At 47.9% G+C, this 17,662-nt stretch overlaps 1 protein-coding gene across 9 annotated transcripts in view; it reads right to left on the minus strand.

Moving 5' to 3' along the window:
• TNRC6A (trinucleotide repeat containing adaptor 6A) overlaps positions 1-17,662 on the minus strand; it is a 42,340-nt gene that overhangs the window by 3,757 nt on the left and 20,921 nt on the right. For 3 of the 9 annotated variants that reach the window (XM_074552556.1, XM_074552554.1, XM_014272342.3), the window contains 16 exons: positions 15,298-15,345; positions 10,302-12,890; positions 9,328-9,492; positions 9,050-9,225; positions 8,810-8,890; positions 8,328-8,379; positions 6,815-6,957; positions 6,340-6,486; positions 6,031-6,168; positions 5,683-5,811; positions 5,524-5,601; positions 5,080-5,290; positions 4,507-4,539; positions 2,159-2,290; positions 549-707; positions 107-247 (listed from right to left, as the gene is read on the minus strand). In XM_074552556.1, coding sequence (XP_074408657.1) covers positions 107-247; positions 549-707; positions 2,159-2,290; positions 4,507-4,539; positions 5,080-5,290; positions 5,524-5,601; positions 5,683-5,811; positions 6,031-6,168; positions 6,340-6,486; positions 6,815-6,957; positions 8,328-8,379; positions 8,810-8,890; positions 9,050-9,225; positions 9,328-9,492; positions 10,302-12,890; positions 15,298-15,345 — 4,422 coding nt within the window. The remainder of the gene's footprint in view (positions 1-106; positions 248-548; positions 708-2,158; positions 2,291-4,506; positions 4,540-5,079; positions 5,291-5,523; positions 5,602-5,682; positions 5,812-6,030; positions 6,169-6,339; positions 6,487-6,814; positions 6,958-8,327; positions 8,380-8,809; positions 8,891-9,049; positions 9,226-9,327; positions 9,493-10,301; positions 12,891-15,297; positions 15,346-17,662) is intronic. The other 6 variants (XM_074552557.1, XM_074552558.1, XM_074552555.1 and 3 more) reach the window with 6 other exon arrangements.

Genomic DNA, 17,662 nt, shown 5'->3' on the forward strand with positions numbered 1-17,662 from the left:
AAGAAGCCAGGAGCAAACACAAGGGACAAACCAGGAGGGCAGCAAGCAGCAAACATCACAACAGCAGAGGGAAGGCTGCACACACTCCCCAGCAGGCTGAGCATACCACTGTTCCTGTCCCTGAGGTGGTCAACTTCCCGCACAGTATTAATTGAGAGATTGTTTATGACACTGCCAGGAGTGACGTAAGGGTCAGTTTCGGGGTCGATGTTTGGATAACCTTTCCATGGCTCACCAGGGCGAAACTCTAGGAATACAGATGCAGGAAAGAAGCTTATTTTCACCGTATTTTTAAAAAGGAAACAGCTGTCTAAACAATACATCTCCTAATGACTGAAAAATCCAAAACCCTTTAAGCATTTAATTTCCTTGATTTAGCCATCACTGCACTAATTTAATTTCTGATTTCTCTGGCAGACACACTTCTCTCTGCACAGTAAAGCTGTCATTCTCCATTTCCATCTGCTAGGAACACCCCTGGTGCCCTCCTGCACCGGCTGCTGCCCCAGGAGGAGGTGCCCGGGCACGGAGGGAGGGCAGGGCTGTACCTGGGGGCCAATTAACACTGCTAGAGCCATTAGGCGATTTGGCACGGGGCCAGCCGTCCCCAATGGAGCCGGGAGGACTGGCTGGGGAGTTACTGCTGTTCAGGAAGTCGTAAGGAACAAACGGAGAATCTTCCAGCCTAAAACCACTTGAAATAGCACCTGATGGGAAAAAAAAAAGCAAAAAAAAAAAAGCAGTCAAATATTTTTCGTGGCTGGTTTTTATATCCCTATATAAATACATATAAAATCGTGGCCTTGTATATCATTCATGAAATATAGAGCAGCACACTGTCCTCCTGTGATGCCAGGTTATACTGGAGATCATACAGGAGTGTATAACTCAAAATGAAATATGTCTGAGTAATGCAGAGAAAACTGTAAGAGTAATATACTCTCTCCTGAGTAACTCAGGAGAAAACTATCAGAATAATCCCCCATGAAACCCCTTCATTAAAACAGTACAGAATTCAAAGAAACGTGTTCAACTCAAGTAAAGCATTAATTCCAGAGGTAAGATCATTCTGTGGGACCCCATTTGACTAACAGGGTTCTGTGGTGGGAGAGCTCGTGAAAGAAACAGCTACAACCTGTGAAGGATTTTTAGCAAAGCTCTGTGGATTCTATTCCTGTTCTTGGGAAGCAAAAAAATTAATTTAAAATCCCTGGAGACAGAGAAAGGAATGGTTTAAAAGTTACCAGACAGCAAAGCCAGTTCTGAGGGAACCAGGGATTGCATGAGATACAGAAATTCCTGCTCTGGTCAGAAAACATCACCTGCAGGTAAAGCAACACCACCACTGCCTGAGGCAACACTGGGAGGGGTTCAGCAGGGCAGCTGCAGGGAATGGCCACGACCAGAGGCAGCTCAGAGCAGCAAAGCAGCTGATGCACCTAAAAATACCCCGACAATCTGAGACTGAACAGTAACAGGAGACCGGGGACATTTACAACTATCTTTAGACACAGATTCTTGGGCTATAGACTCGAATTTTAACTGGATGATTTCAAGCAACCGAAACAGCTGAAATGTCATATGAATCTTGATTACTGGAATGAAACACGAAGCAACCAAGTTCAGCTCCTCTAAAACTAAGGACAGCAATGGTACCAAGTCTAGTCCTTCTAAGCTCTTCCCAATTTTAGAATGCAAACACAGACATTCATAACCAAAACCCACCAGTAAAAATGTCAGCCATGCCCAGAATGTGGTAAATCCCCCAAAATCACCTTAGGACAGAAGGATGGTGGGAGAGAAAACCTGAAAACCAAGCTTTTGGCTCAAAAATATATGAAGCATTCCACTGGAGATTAAGGTAAAGCTAGTAGCAATAGTCACAGTTACAGAAAAGTCTGGTTAAAAAATGAGTTCTGTAGAATGTTTCTACTAATCTCATCACAAGATCATTCTGTGAGCACAGTCAGCAAGCTGTGGCTGCTGTGGTAGACAAGCAGCAAGCTGGCACAGACAGCCCTACAGAAACTGCTGTACGTAACACAGGAGTGAGAACCCAGCCCAACCACCCCTGCAAGGCTGCAGTGACCCCAGAGCCCTGAGGCCAGCCTGGGCTCACTCCCTGAGCACTGTGCTGCCCAAGCAGTGCTGCACATACCATGTTTGCTGGAGTTCTGATCTAGGGGTGTGTTCATAGAAATGCTGTCGACTGTAGTCCATTTCCTCAGCCGAGACTGTGGCTCTTTAATACTGCTCATGTCCAGGTTTACATTCAAGTTTGAGTTCATTCCTGAAAGCACACACAGCTCGTGAGACACAGAGCAAAGCTCTCGCTGTGCTCCTGGTGCCCCAGAAAGCACTGAAGAGCACGTTACCATGGTTATGGCATGCTCCAAGTCTGCCTCTGAGGAACGTTCTAGCACTGAAACCAGGGAACTCTCTGCACACAGAAGCTAAGCTGAGCAATGCAAAGCACTCCCAAGTTCTCAGCTCATGTCCTCATGCAAAAATGTCAGTGGAAGAAGACATTAGGAAGTTAAGAGAAACTAAAATGCAAATACCTAAAAGAGGGGGCAAACAGAACTGGCCTTGCCCTGCTGTAGCTGTGGCGTGTACCTCAGATGTTTCTCTGCCAGAGAATCAAGAAAATGCCAACCCAAATCTACTCAAACACCTGGAAGAACCAGGCTCTTCTGGGCTTGGACAATGCACCCACAGGTTTGACCTTGCCATGCCTGCTCCTTTCCAAGTCTGTCAGAATCCTGAACTCACAGCTCTACCTGGTGCCTTTCCAGCCCTACAGATCTGTTTACTTCTTCTCTGAAAACAAACACTACAAGAGTTTAACTTGGGAACACAGACACACAGGGAACTTCTCAAATGTCTCCTAGAAACACCTTCCTTCAGCACTGGGAACAAGGGCTTCCTCTTGCTCCTAAGTGCACATTCGCAGCCATAAAGAAACTGCTTTACTTTTTGAGGGGGTTTGTTTGTTTTTCTTAAAGGCATGAGCAAGAGTTGGTGCCAGAAAAGCCTCCTCTTGAAATGCCTCAGGAAAAGTGCTTGGAACAGGATGGAGTTTTATAAAATATAACAACTATCAATAGGTCAATCAGGAAAAAAGGGAATGTCCAGCTGATCCTGTTTCTGACACCTCCCTCTGGCATTTTGCTGCTGTCAGAGCAGTAACTCTGCAGCACAGCAACCTTCCTTCTAGCTCTGGAGGAGCTGCAGAGACCAGAGTTCTGAGAGAAGGGGTAGAAAGGCGCCAGGCTGGCAGAGGGGCACATCTGTGACCAGGCCAGTGCCAGCCCCAGCGGGCACAGCTCTGTCACAGCTCTCTGTGGGATTGTGTGGGCTGAGTGATGGACACTAGTCCCTGGATATAATCCATCATTTGAACACTTCCCAGAAGTAATTCTTCATATCCTACTGTGGAAGAGTTTATATTAGTTATATAGTTATACTATTTGTTATAGTATACTCAGTACTAGTTATTAGTTATATCAGCTATAGTCACTTAAAGGTTGTTTTTATTAATAGAAATACTTAATTCTATAATGAACTGGGATGTGAGTGCAGCAGTGGTCAGGGAGAGAAAAGGATGCTCTGGGTGAGTATCTAGAGAATCCTGACAAATCCCTTCCCTGAAATGGAAACAGAACCTCCTTGCTGGGTCTCCTGACACTGGAATGGGAACACAGAGAAAAAACAAACCCAAGGATGTTGCAGGAGAAGCTGGGCAGGGTGAGCTCCCTCTCACACAGCCACACCACCACGCTGCACTGGCAGGTGACACCAGCCTTTCTCTGCACTCAGTTCTTCACTAGGGGGGAAAAAATTGCAGCAAATGCTTCTCCTGCCCTTCAGCCTTTATGTGAGCACTGAGGGTGGCTCTGTGTGCTGAGCAGGGGGACCTCAAACCATTCCAGACTCCTGAGGGATCTCAAAGCAACCTGACGCACCCTGCAGGCTCCTGAGCAGCTGTGGGGCAGAGCACAGCAATTCCAGCTCCAGGAATGAACACAAAGGAGCCTGACCTGGGCAGGATGCAATCCCCCGGTGCACAGTTTGGTGAGAAAGTGAAATACACCTTTCCTTAGGGCTAACACAGAGCGTCAACAGCTACAGAACTTCCTTTGTATGCCTTGCCCTTCGAATGAAAGCAGAACTGGACACTGATGCCAAGCATCACCAGCAGCTCTGAAGCAGCAGCCTGGACCTGAGGCTGGCCCCAAGCCACCCCAGTGTGTGGCACTGTCCTGGCCAGAGCCACTCTGCCTGCAAGCACGGGGACCCAGCTGCATGTCCAGCAACAAACCTCCCTGCAGAGGCCAATGAGAATGCAACCAGCCCAACAGAAATGGCCCAATTAGAATAAAAGAGAGAGAAAAGCAAAAATGAAGGGGAGGAAAGAAACAGGGGTAAGGAACAGAGGTAAATGGTAAACAGCTGTAGTAAGATAGCATTAAAAAGGGACCTAAAGTAAGAAGAAAATATACAAGCCTGGAATTTCTGAAGTAGAAATTGGACAGAAGCCTGAAAATGTAGGGAGAAAGAAACAGGAGATGTTTGTATTTATAAATGTTCAGACATTTTGCCTAATGAGACAACAATTCTTTAAAAATGCAAAGACAAAAGCTTTCTTCCCTGGACAAAACCACTAACAGGCAAAGTGACTGTTCTACCTTTGCAATCTTAGAGCCATTGAAAGCATTTCTGAATTCCCAATAAATGTGTCTACATCAATGGATTCTGTGCATGGATTCTGCTTAAAGTCCCTTAGCTCCAGGAATCAGGACTTTGTATCACCCTGGGGATCCAGGACACAAAAGGAGCACCAAAAGGAGCCTGTCATTCCTCAGGACTGTAAAGCATTCTGTACTGAGGCAGGGACACGCACTGGGAATGAGTGCACTTGGGGAAAAGTTATTGGTGAGCAAGGGTAACCCCACACAGAACTACTACTGCCACTAAAGAGGAAAGCACTGACAGGGTTACAGCCATTTCCCAGGAGGAGGCACGGGGAAAAGAGGGGCTGTGGGTCACACAGACACGGGCTGACTGCAGGGCACCCACCTATAGGGAAGCTGCTGAATGCATTGATTGGTGAGGGCCCTTTCTGCAGCTCAGGAGTAGTGTGGGGCATGACATTCTCGAGGAAGGATTTCATGGAGGGCTGATGGAGTGACTGCTGTTGAGAGGGTGGAGTTTGCTGCTTCATTAACAGGTTTGGATCAAGCTGACGGGACTGTTGCATCATCTGTTGCTGCATACTAAGAGATCGACCCTTTAAAAAAAACAGAGCAGTTACAACACCAATGAGCAAAAGCTTTTCCATGTTCTGAGAAAGAGAAATGCACCTCTGTGCCCTGTGCATGCTGCACAGCCAAAGCCCAGCACCCAGTCCCTCCTCTAAAGCTCCACCACCCCTGCACACCTCAGTCACAGCAGGAAATGCAGCTCAGGATGAAAAGCAGCTCCCAGCAGAGCCTGAGAGGGGAGAGCGAGGAGTTTCCTTACCTGCTGCTCCTGCTGCTGCCGACCCCCTGAAGGCACACTCCTCTGGGGCTGCGCCTTCTGCTGCTGAGCCAGCAGCCGCTGCGAGACACGCCAGGGTTAGAGCAGGACAGACACAGCCCCTGCCACCCACAGCCACCGCCACAGCCAGCGCCAGCTCACCTGTAACTGGGAGATCTGAGAAAGCTGGTTTAACTGGGACAGTTGATTCAACATGGCTACCTGTTGTGGGCCAAAAAGTGGGCTCAGGCCACCGCTGTTTGGTGCATACTTCAGTAATGATACTGGAACCTGCAACACACACCAGGGCCAAGGGCAGCTGTAACAGCTCTACTCAGGCCAGAATATGAGAATACTGGAACCTCTGGTCAACACATGCCTGCCTTCATCAAGCCAAATATGCTCCCAAATATTTACAGAATAAATATCAGCAGCACCAACAAACAAGGAACGATTTTCTGAAGCAGCATTTGGATAGTTCATACACAGAGTGTTTTCTGTATCACTTACCTGAGGGGATAGTAATGGAGGAGGCACTTGAGCACGTGGATTAGGCTGAGATGAATTAAGAGGTTGTGCTGGAGGCTGCTGCATGCTCCTGGGCTGTGCTGCTATATTCCCAACACCAAACACACTGGGATTGCCATTCTGGGGAAAGGACGGGCAGTCAGTGACAGAAAACCTCTTCTGCTGCTTCTCCCACCCCACATATTTCCCTCACAAGTTAAACAGGTATCAATTACACAAGCAGCTACAACGTTATATCAAAAGGCATTAAATGCAGTAAGTAACACACCAAGGATATGCACACAGCCTTACCTGTCTAACAGAATTCAAGCTTTGCATACCCAGCCCTGCTAGGGAGCCCAGGGCTTGGTTAGGTAGTGCATTATTTGAAGGGGGAAGCTTCATGTTTTGATTGGACATAAACTGCATGTTTTGGGACTCGTCTGCTACAATGCCATCCTGATGGGACAGACAAACCGAGGCGCAACAACCAGCCAGCAAGCAAGCAGAAGGGAGAAACCATTGCAGGAGCAGAAGGGAAGAGTCACAGGACAGTCCAGCACCAGCAGGAGATAGGCAGAAAACAAAAGAGATCAGGTTAGTCATCGGCACCGCCAAGGGCGACAGAGAGTGCTTAGTACAGTCATCAGTGAGTTAACAAGAACAGATCTGTGTCCTGGATTACCAGCCAGCCCTCAGCCCCCCTGCAGCAGGCCAGGAGCACACAGCCCACTGCCCAGGACACAGCGAGGGGGCTCAGCAGCGTCCCGACACAGACCCCACTGACCTTATCGAAGTAAGGACCGCGATCCATGGAAGACTCTTTGGGAATTTGGGGACGAGAACCGGGGCCTTTTCCAACCACACGATTGTAATCTCCCACGCCCAGGCCGTGCTTGTCCATCTCCATCCTCTTGTCCTGCAGTAACCCTGGGCACAGAGAGCTGGCTGCACCACACCAACACCAGCTTTGTGCTGGGGAGCTGGGCTGGGGCAGGACAGCCCTGGACACACAGAACCCCAGCTTTGCACAGCCCTGGACACACAGAACCCCAGTTTTGTACAGCCCTGAACACACAGAACCCCAGCTTTGCACAGCCCTGGACACACAGCACTCAGCTTTGTACAGCCCTGGACACACAGAACCCCAGTTTTCTACAGCCCTGGACACACAGCACCCCAGCTTTGCATAGCCCTGAACACACAGAACCCCAGTTTTGTACAGCCCTGGACACACAGCACTCAGCTTTGCACAGCCCTGAACACACAGAACCCCAGCTTTGCACAGCCCTGGACACACAGCACCTGAGCTGTGCACAGCCCTGGACACACAGAACCCCAGTTTTGTACAGCCCTGAACACACAGAACCCCAGTTTTGTACAGCCCTGCACACACAGCACTCAGCTTTGCACTCGCTGGGCTTTACTGCAAAGGAAGAGGAAACTCCAGGTACCAATGCCTGCACACATCTGAGACATGGAATCACCACCAACACACTTTGCAAGGCTTCACACACATCTGTCAGCTTGCTCTTAAAACCAAGTATGTATAATTGCTTAAACTTGCAATAATTTAAACATCAGGCCTGCCATTAATACTGAAATCTAAAACCCAAAAGACTACGAGCCCCGAAGTGAAAATACCCCATTTTGAAGTGGAATAAGGAGAGAGTAACTACACTAAAAACTACAATTAGTTTTAGTTAAACACTCTATCATCACAGTATACTGTAATTAATGTATTAAGAATTATTTTTCATTTGCTAGAGAAATAACAGTAATTGGAATAAAATAAACTGTAACTGCTCCCAAGTAATTTTATACTCAGGTTTAAGCATTTCTAAAATAACTGTGCAGTATTAATTCAGTTCTTAGAATGGAACATGTGTTTCCAAGAATGAACCCAATGAGCCTGTGTGGGATTTGTTATGTTTCTGTTTATACTCAGTGGAGGTGCCCGGAGGGCAATCAAGATATTTATATTACAAGGAAGAACCCCACCACACCCTGAAAACATCCTCTCATGCCAGTTTAACATATATAAATATGGATAAGCTTAGTTTGATACGTGGCCAATATTCCTATAGCAACCAGGTGATTCTGTGTGCAGCATTACTCACTCACACAAATACTCTTCTCTACAAGGACATTCCTTTTCTTTAGGGAAATATAGACTTAACTGCATATAGCTATATATACACTACATATCATTTCCAAAATGTAATTTACAGAAGGATATAAGGTAAAAGAGAGTATGGAAGAAAAAGCAATAAAGCCCAGCTCGGTTCTACTGTTCTTACCTCCAGACATGTCCATCTTATTGCTCTGTATGGTTTCTTCTGGTGATTCTCTCTGAAGTAATAAAATAAATCACAGTTATTTATTTTTTAAGATAAAACAAAGAGATTCCTGCACACTATTACAATTCAAAACTCCAAGAAAGAAAAATCAAGACAATAAGATGCTACTTTAAAGCATTTCCTCCCTTCAGTTCCTATCCAGTCAAGAACAGGTTCCCTCACCAGAACTCCTAGTAAATGCAGTAAAGCATCAGGCTATGGGATGAATACCTGGGTAATGGTTACAAAACCACTTCTCCTCAATAAAGAGGTCCTTTTGCAAAGAGAATGCACAGAAAAGGGATGGCTGACAGGGGAGACAAACAGAAGTAAAAAGAAAACCACGATGAAAATGAACACTTGGCAATTCAGCATTTCTATGTCTGCACATTGCAACAAGCCCTGTGGAAAGGCAGCAAATCCAGACAGAGACAAATACTTACTGAAAAACTGAGATTTGTGAATTGCTTAATGAATGGATTGATCCATGTTTCATCTTGCTTATTTCCACCTTTCATTATTCCCTTAAAAACAGAAAGGAATTCCTGTGATACTCAGATCTGACTTTAATTACATCAACACGTGTTAAGAATGAAAATTAAAGTGCAATGTGCAAGTGCAGTAATCCCTTCTGACTCAGCTTTCAGAAACGACTGCAAGCCTTGCCCCGAGCTGCTCCTCACCTTTGTGGGCATTTTCTTCATGTAGGGTGGCCAGTTCAACGAGGGGTTAGCTTCTTGTGAGGAACTGCTGTTCCACATTCCAATCTCCACATCCTCCTCTTCCTCCCAGCTGGTCTGACGACTGCCACTCAATGGCATGTCATCTCCACACCAACCATCTTGCATAGATTTAGGCCCTGGTGGTGAAAGAACGCAGCAGTGAACAGCTGGAACCCCTGGAAAACAGGAAGCTTACAGAGAGGCATTCCAGCCTTGCCAGGCACCCTGAGAGCACTCACCAGGCTTGCTCGGAGGCTGCTGCCCCAGGGCAGCGTTTCCCCAGGCAGAGGAGCCTCCGGCATCGCTGACAGGCTCTCCCCAGCTCGTACCAGTGTCCATGGGCTTGCCCCACGCCGCTGTCCCGTTATCCACAGTGGTGGCCGGAGCAGGAGGCTCTCCCCAACCTTTGCAAAGCAGGGGGAGTTACTGCCATCGTTCTGAACAGGTTTTAGAGCTACCTAAAGACACTCAAGTGTTTTGCCTTTTCTATATGCTTAACGTACAGTAAAAAGCACGTGAGCACATATTTTTGTTCTGCGTGAGGCTCGTTGTTACAACTGCAAGCTGTTCCTTAAATAAAAGTAATCACAAAAGTATAAATTTTGTATTTACAGAATTGCATTCTGATAATGCAAATTTCTAAGATATTAAGCTAAGAGCTGCTTGTTACATGTAACTGACCCCATTTGGCACTTAAAAAGAGATACAGCACAAAATAGTTCCTATATCCCATAAAGTTCCTCTCCAAAATCATTATCCACTGCTCATGAAGCTACAAGACCAGAAAGCCTGACGCCAAATCCTTATAAACCCATCGCCCCTCATTCTGTCCTGCAGAAGCTCAATGTGCTGCTTTTTTTGAAGGCTCATTGGCAAAATTAAATTTTATCTGGTTTAGAATCATTTAGGAAAGTATTTCAATCCTCAGACACTATTTTAAGTATTTTCTCTGTGTTCCCACTCCCCAGAACTCAAGCAGAGCTGTTTAGCCCTTATTACTGCAGTTATTTAAAACTGGAGCAGATCTCCCAGTCTGTACAAACACATCAATGCTCTGTGACAATGCTGTTCATTTCTTTAACAAACAGAAATTGTACTTCGTTGCCACTCTGCCCTTTCCACTCTGAAACTAAAATTTTGTTCTAAGAAGCAAGACTGAAAAAGAGCTTTACAGTCAATAGAAAACACAAATTTGGGTAAAAGGCAGGCTTACCAGAACCCGAGCTGCTCTCCTTGCTAGACATGGCACTTGAAGACAGTAGCTGCGGGTGTACCTGTGCTTGCTGGTCTGAACTGCTGCTACTGTTAGGGACATTTTTATTCCACATGTTCACATTTTTGTAGTTGTACTTGCTGGGATCACCCCAAGCAGAGGTTCCATCGTCAATCTCCATCTTGCGGCGAATGGATTCGGGGGACGGCTCCTCCCAGCCCGTGGGCTCCTCCTCCTTGGCTGGGGCTGGCATGGGCCCCCCCAGCCAGCCGGACCCCGGGGGCTTGGTGGTGGCAGACGGGGCTCCCCAAGAGCCAACATCCTGCTTGTTCCACTCAGGAGAGCTGGCTGGCTTTGACGAGTCCCCCCAGACTTGAGGCTGGCTGGGTTTCGGAGGGTCTCCCCAGCCCTGGCTCTGATTAGACTTCGCAGGCTCATCCCATCCTGAAGAGTTGTTTGGGGTCGCATTGTTGCCTCCCCAAGTAACAGAATTTGATTTACCTGGCTCATTCCAACCAGACACCGACCTGTCGCTGTTGCTGCCTCCAGAACTGGATTTCTTGGCCTCACCCCAGTGGTTACTTCTGGAGTTTTCACCCCAGCTGTCACCAGCAGACACTGCCCAACCCTGGCTGGCCTTCTGTCCGTCTCCCCATCCCTGCTTCATCTTCGGTGTGTCATTCCAGGATGACTTTTCTTCTTTGCCACTTCCCCACGATTGATTGCTCTTGACCATTACTGTAGCAGCAGAATCTTCTTCCCACCCCCCTTGGCTGTTTGACCCTTTGGAGTCTCCCCACCTTGTAGCAGACTTTGGATCTCCCCACCCCGATACAGATGAGGTATCGTTATTATTAGGGCTAGGTCTATCCACACACCCCCCTGAGCTGGAAGTCTGTGTCACAGAGCCCCCCCAGGCCTCTGTCCCATTGTCAGTTTTCCTTTCACCCCTCGGTGACGTTTCGGTGTCCCAGGCAGTGTTCTGTTTGATTGGAGTCTGTCCCCACCCGGAGTTGGAAAGGACGCGCGGATCTAGGTCAGTTCTGTTCACTATGCTTTGGAGTAACGTGTGCTGGTCGACTTTCCTCCTCTCTCGGCTCTGGCCCTCGGCAGCCGCTCTGTCCTCGTGGCAGCCGGCGCTCTCCGAGCTGCCCTCGCTGTCCCCCGTACCTGTTTTGGCCCACGTGCTGCTCTGCTCAGCCATCTGGGAGGCAGCGGAACCCTGGCTGCTCAGCTCCTCCTCCTCAGTAGACTTCCATCCGTTTGTAAACTTCCTGCTGCTTCCATTGAGGCCCTCGTTGGAATGCTGATTGCCGGGCAGCTTGCTCCACTCCCCGTTGGGGATGTTGGTGCCAGTGCTCTGTGCAGGGCTGCCCCATCCTCTCCTGCTCCCGCCAGCGCTCGCAGCGCCGCCGTTTCCCCAGGGCACGTTCTGGGAGCCGACTGCCCCTGCCTCCCACACCCCTCCGCCTTTATTCCCGTTGATTTGAAAGTTAGTGCTGCCGGGCCCGCTGCCGCCCGGCTGCATTAGAGTTGCATTCACAGTGTCACCATTAGCTTGGCTGTTTGGGCCTGGACATTTGTCTCCAGAGTAGCTAGAACCATAGGCACCCCAGGTAGTACCGTAAGAGCCGCCAGTTTTGGCCTCACCGTTGCTCAGGTGAGAGATGGAAGTGCCGTTTGCCACTGGAGAGGCCTGAATCTGAGAATGATTCATTGTGCTCACGCGCCAGGCCCCGGGCCCTGCAGTGCTGGGCAGCTCGTTCATCTGCACCGAACCAGCAGAGTTTGGTAAACTAGAGGTCATAAAGTTAGTAGTGTTATTTGGTCCATTCATTTCAGTGTTAAGGTTTTGAGGTTGCCCACTGAATGAAACATTCCTTGTACCATTTACTTCAGAATCACAACTTTCCTGAAGGCTTCCCCAGGAACCGTGGGCCGAGCCACCCACTTTCGAGTTAATACTCTGGCTGTTGGCCATCTGACCTATGGTACTGCACTGAATGCTTGTGCCAGGACTCCCACTCCCCACGGACCCTTTCAGGGCATGTCCACTGTTCTCCAACACGGACCAGGCACCATGGTTGCCATTTGAATTCAAAGTGCTTGGATTTAACCCTCCATTTGATGAAGAGCTTATGGTGCCCCAAGCATTCATTCTATTGTTGCTACTTTCAGATTTGCTGTCAGGAGCATCCACAGAAACTTGACATGTGCTTATTATGGACCCGTGGGATAACCCCCAGGGCCCATTAATACTTCCATTGCCCACATTATTGCTGTTGCTACCAACCACAAACTTATTCTGCGCCCCGTGGCCGAGGCCGTTGCGAATGCCGTCGCCCTCTCCTGCCGTGCTCCCTGAAGCCATGATCACAAGGTTGCGCTCCGACCCAGAGCTGGAGGCAGAGTCAGTGTCCATACATTCTGAAGTCAGCTCTGGGTCACTGCCAGTGATTGATGGCCATGCTTCTTTGTCAGAGCCGTCTACGATAACTTTATCCCAGTTTGTGCTGGAGTCGCTATTTGAAGAGACTGGTCCCCAGTGAGAATTTTCATAATGGGATCCTAGACCACTGTGGTTCAGATCTAGAACGAAGAAGGAAAGCCCAAGGGCATTATTATGAGTTTAGTGTTATTACTTCATTAAGCAGAAGAGGGGGGGAAAATATACAAAGATATTAAGCCAGAAATTATTTTGCTTATTATTTTGCTTCTGTTAAAACTACAGTCATGGCAAGTGACAGAGAAAGCTCTAAGTACAGCTGCCCAAAGGCTGCCAGGCACAACCCAGAACACCTCCAGCATGCAGAGCTGTTCTCACAAAAACCTCAGAAAACTTTACACTCCTAAAGGTCTTTTTCTTCCAGAAAAACATTTTTACAAAGGATACTCTGTATCACCACATACAAAGTATTTTCTAAAACACATATAGGTATTAAAAACCACAATAGTAAATAAAACCTGAAAACACACCGAAAGGCAGAAATTCCAAGGGGACACAGCCCTGGCCCAGCAGTACCAAGTGCTGTGTGACAGCAGCCAGAGAACACACACCTTCCCACCCCTGTTACAGACATTGCATAGGAGCCTTCAGTACAAGTTATTCAAGGTATTTTCCTTTATACAGCAACAGCTTGGCACAAAAAGCACAAGACCCATCTGAAGTTCTGCTTTCAGAATGCACTGATGCACAAGCCTATTTTTAATTAACTTTTCATCAATATCAATATTACTGATCCTACAGGGAACCAGAACTGAGTGCAAGACCCGGGCTCAGAGCAGGGATCACCCACTGCAGCTCAGCCCTGGCACTGAGCTGAGCTTCCCCTGGCACACCACGGTGAGGAACGAGGATGGGGGCCCAGCATTTGGAGCAGCAGGAGTGGCACAGCCCGTGGCAGGCAGGCAGAGCGCTGGGATGGTGTGTGACAGATGCACAGTCCTGGAGAGCCACCAGCACCCTTGGGAGAGCCAGGATTTGGCTGAGCAAAACCCAGAGCCAGCCCATTCGGGTGGCACCACGAGAACACTGCCACGGCTGAACAACCGCCCAACAAACGTCAGGGTTTCAGCTCCCTCCCTGGTATTTCATAAAAGGACATTTAACCTGCACTAAGGGACTGATCAAGGAGCTGTGTGTGCTCTTGGGAGAGACAGAACCAACGGCACAGAACAAGATCCTGATCACACAAACACCATCCCAGGAACAGCGTCCCTTTAACAGCAACACAAAGGCAACACACAGATGGCAAACAGCCTGGATTCAGCACGGAGAGATACAGGTTAGGACTACAAGTCACAGGGAAATGGTAAAACAAACTCTGATTTGCACAGCAGCAGAACACGTGAAGAAAGCCTGTATTTATCCCAATTCTGTTACCCGAATTTAGCTGCTGTTTGTGCAGAGCTGATCCACAAGCAGCACGCAGTGATTAACTTCCACTCAGCTGATTTCTCCCATTAAACACAAAACTACTTGGACCAACAGTCCTTCTCCTGCACATAAACGTGTTAGTGATGTCTAGCATGAGTTCTGGAACATTCCCACCTGAACCTCCCCAGCTCGGGCACTTCAGAGACCAAGGATACAAACACTGAGCAAGCAGATACCAACTCTGACTTTCTGTATCTGGCAGGGACCACAGAACACCCTCAAAACTGAAAAATGACATGTGACAACACCCTGCATTTGGTGCAAGCACAGGGAGCCAGAACAGCCCACTCTTGCTTTTCTTCCCAAAACTATTTAAAGTTGCAACTGAACTTTTGCTGCCTAAATCCTTGACAAAAAAACATTTACACAAACCCGAATTTCTTAAAATTCGGTAATCTGCTAAGATTGCTTTCGGTAATTTTTAATTCAATGCTTTCCAGCTATGAGTTATCCTGCAGGAAACATTTGCAAAAAACTGTACGTATTTTAAAAAGCAGTTTGTCATCACATGGGCTAAAATAAACAGGATTGAGAAGCGTAAATTAAGAAATACCTGAATCTTGCACCCTCTGCCTCCTTTTTCTGCTCCAGCACACCTGGCACCCCAGGCTGTCAATACCATACCTTGCAATCACTGCACCTTTGGGCCTTATGAACAAATGCATTTTAGTAAATACAATCCTGAGCTTTTAGCAAACAATCAAGACATGATTTCCTCCACAGTGTGACATGTCTCTGATAGGAAGCACAAGCTTGCACAGACCATAAGAGGCAGGTCAGCATGGAAGCATAAACATAAAAAAAAACCCCAGTACCTTAATGCTAAGGTGACAAAAACTCTTAGTATGAATTCTGACTTAATTAGAAAATTAAAAATGTTAAACCAAATTAGTATGCGATGGCACAGAGAAGGTATACTGCAATCATTCACACACCCATGCCAATGAAAAGCATAAGGCAAAGAACAAAAATAAAAATTAAAAAATCAGACAAAACTGTGTGACACATGTAACCACCACAAACACGTAGTGCAAAGCAGGTGAGATGGAAGTAGCTAACCTGACTGGTTAGGGGAGTGGCTCACCAAGTCCCGAATGGGAGGCATGCCTACAAAAAAAAAGCAAGAAAATCACAGAAGTGTTACTTCAGCAAATGAGAGAACAGTCCCCACAGCACTCAGTGCTGTAAACCCAGTCCTTGGACCCCTTTTTCAGGACAGGTTTCTCTCAGAGCCAGCTCAGTCTGTCTGCTCTGAATCACGTTCCCCACACAGGGAGCAGGGACATGGCAACAAACTCAGCCTGGGGATGTGAGAATTTGCAATTCTGCTGCTTTTATGACACATTTCAATTACAACCTCCTTGTTACACATTTGGCATTTAATGAACCAATTTCATGTGTCCTTAAAAGAGGATATAGTCAGGGAAACCACAACCAGTTCATTTTGGACTGCACTGACTAAGAAGTTGAGCAGCCAGCCCTGAAACTTCAGCAAGTTCCTCTCCCCTCTCTGAACAGCACATTTGCTGCACCTCCCAGCCAGGGCTCTGCTGCAAACAGCAGCACCTGAGCATGGCCCAGCTCAGACTGAACCTAAGCATGTGCACAGCACTCCATCACCTGCCCCCTTCACACCCTGCTCGTCCCCTGTGCCCCTCCACAGAAACAAACTTCATCTTTCAAACCCACAATTCTACAGCTGGACACCATAGCTGTTACACTGAAGGCAATGTTCCCCCAATGAATCCAACCCTCATCATTACCAACAGCAAATCCCAACTGCTCCTTCCTCCCCGAGTCCCCCAACAGCTGAGAACCACCCCAGGTTATTGGGGCACCTTTTGCTCCCAAGGGCTCTGGTTGGGACACAACTTTGTGAGATGCTCCAGGACAAAGGCAGATGGCAGGAATCCACACTGGAGCCCTGCCAGGAGCCCAGTCCTGCTCTCCTGTTCAGCTCTGGCCACAGCCAAAGCAGTTACTGCTGGGAATATTTCAGTTTGTAATGATAAATCATTCCATCATGTCTATTCCAAGGTGTTCCAGAGCAGAGGTGAGCAAACACCACCAACCAACCCTGCCCTTCGTGTCAAGTTTGCACATGGGGCACGTCAGTGGAGACAACAATAAACTGGGAATGGAAGTGTCCTGATAAAGAGCTACTTAGGGAGAGCTCTAAAAATAACCATCTTGGCACTGGCCTGGATCTGTTTCAGAAGCACTACAAGCCATGAGCTTCATTTATGTGTCTCTACTGAAACAACACACCAAATGTCCTAAAAACAGCAGGAAAAACCCAGCCCACAGGCCTAGCCCTTCTTCAGCTTTACTTCTGGACAAAGCATGTTGATTTTCCAAACAGGAGACAACTGCTCACACAAAACACAAGTAAAGAGATGGGGTTTAGACCACTGTTATAATTAAAAAATTCTCCAATACCAACAACTTAAATTCTTAGTCTGCCCAGGGCAACTAAAGAGTTTAAATTCAGCAGTATCTGCCTGCATTACCTGGCTTTTACAAAGCACCCACCAAACCATTCCAACACAGCTGAACTGGGGAGAGATCCTTTCAGGAATTACACACAAACCCACAGCCATTCCCAACTCCAGCAATTCTGACTTGAACACCTGAAGCCCCAGTTTTTCCTTTAGCCCTAAAATACAGATCAATCCCAGTAGCCATTGCTTTATCCATGGATGTCCTGTCTATGCAAGCAACAGATCTGCCAAATGTCATGAGATTTTGCACTCCAGAGGTAACACAGAGAGTACCTGGGGCTGCTGGGGGAGGCTGAGAGAGGAAGCAGGGAGAGTGAGTGAAACTGAGACAGGCAAATGACAACTGCATTTCCTCTCAGGCACAAAGGTGGCAGGAGACATCAGCCCTGCTGGACGGGGCCTCCCCCATCTCACCAGTGCCAGACCAGAGCCTGAAACAGAAACCCAGCACAGGAAAATCATCTGCCTTTCCATTATCATCCTGTCTGTGTTTAGGAAAGAACATGACAGCACATCCAAACCCGCGGTTATTCCTGGTCATTGCAGGGAAGGAGACATTGCAGGCACACCCATGGCACCAAGAGGGCAGAGCCGAGTGCCCAGCCTCAGATGGCAGCTCTGAGCTCTCCTGGGACACACAGAACATCAGGAACAGAGCTCTGGCAGGAGCTGCAGCCAGCACAGACACTGTCCTGAGGTGACAAAGGGATGTGGCCAAGCCCTGCCTCCCTGCAGGACCCTGAGCTCGCTGGACACAGCACCCACACCAGCAGGGCACGGCTCAGAGCCCACCCTGCCCCTGCCCCAGGCAGCCCTGGCACCTGCTGGCACTGCCCACAGCTGCACAAACCACAGAACACTCAGCAAACCTGGACAAATGCAGCGCACAAATGGGAACCCAGCTAATTAAACACTGGGCTGGT

This window comes from Zonotrichia albicollis, chromosome 16 (genome assembly GCF_047830755.1).
Source record: "Zonotrichia albicollis isolate bZonAlb1 chromosome 16, bZonAlb1.hap1, whole genome shotgun sequence".
Classification (NCBI taxonomy): domain Eukaryota; kingdom Metazoa; phylum Chordata; class Aves; order Passeriformes; family Passerellidae; genus Zonotrichia; species Zonotrichia albicollis.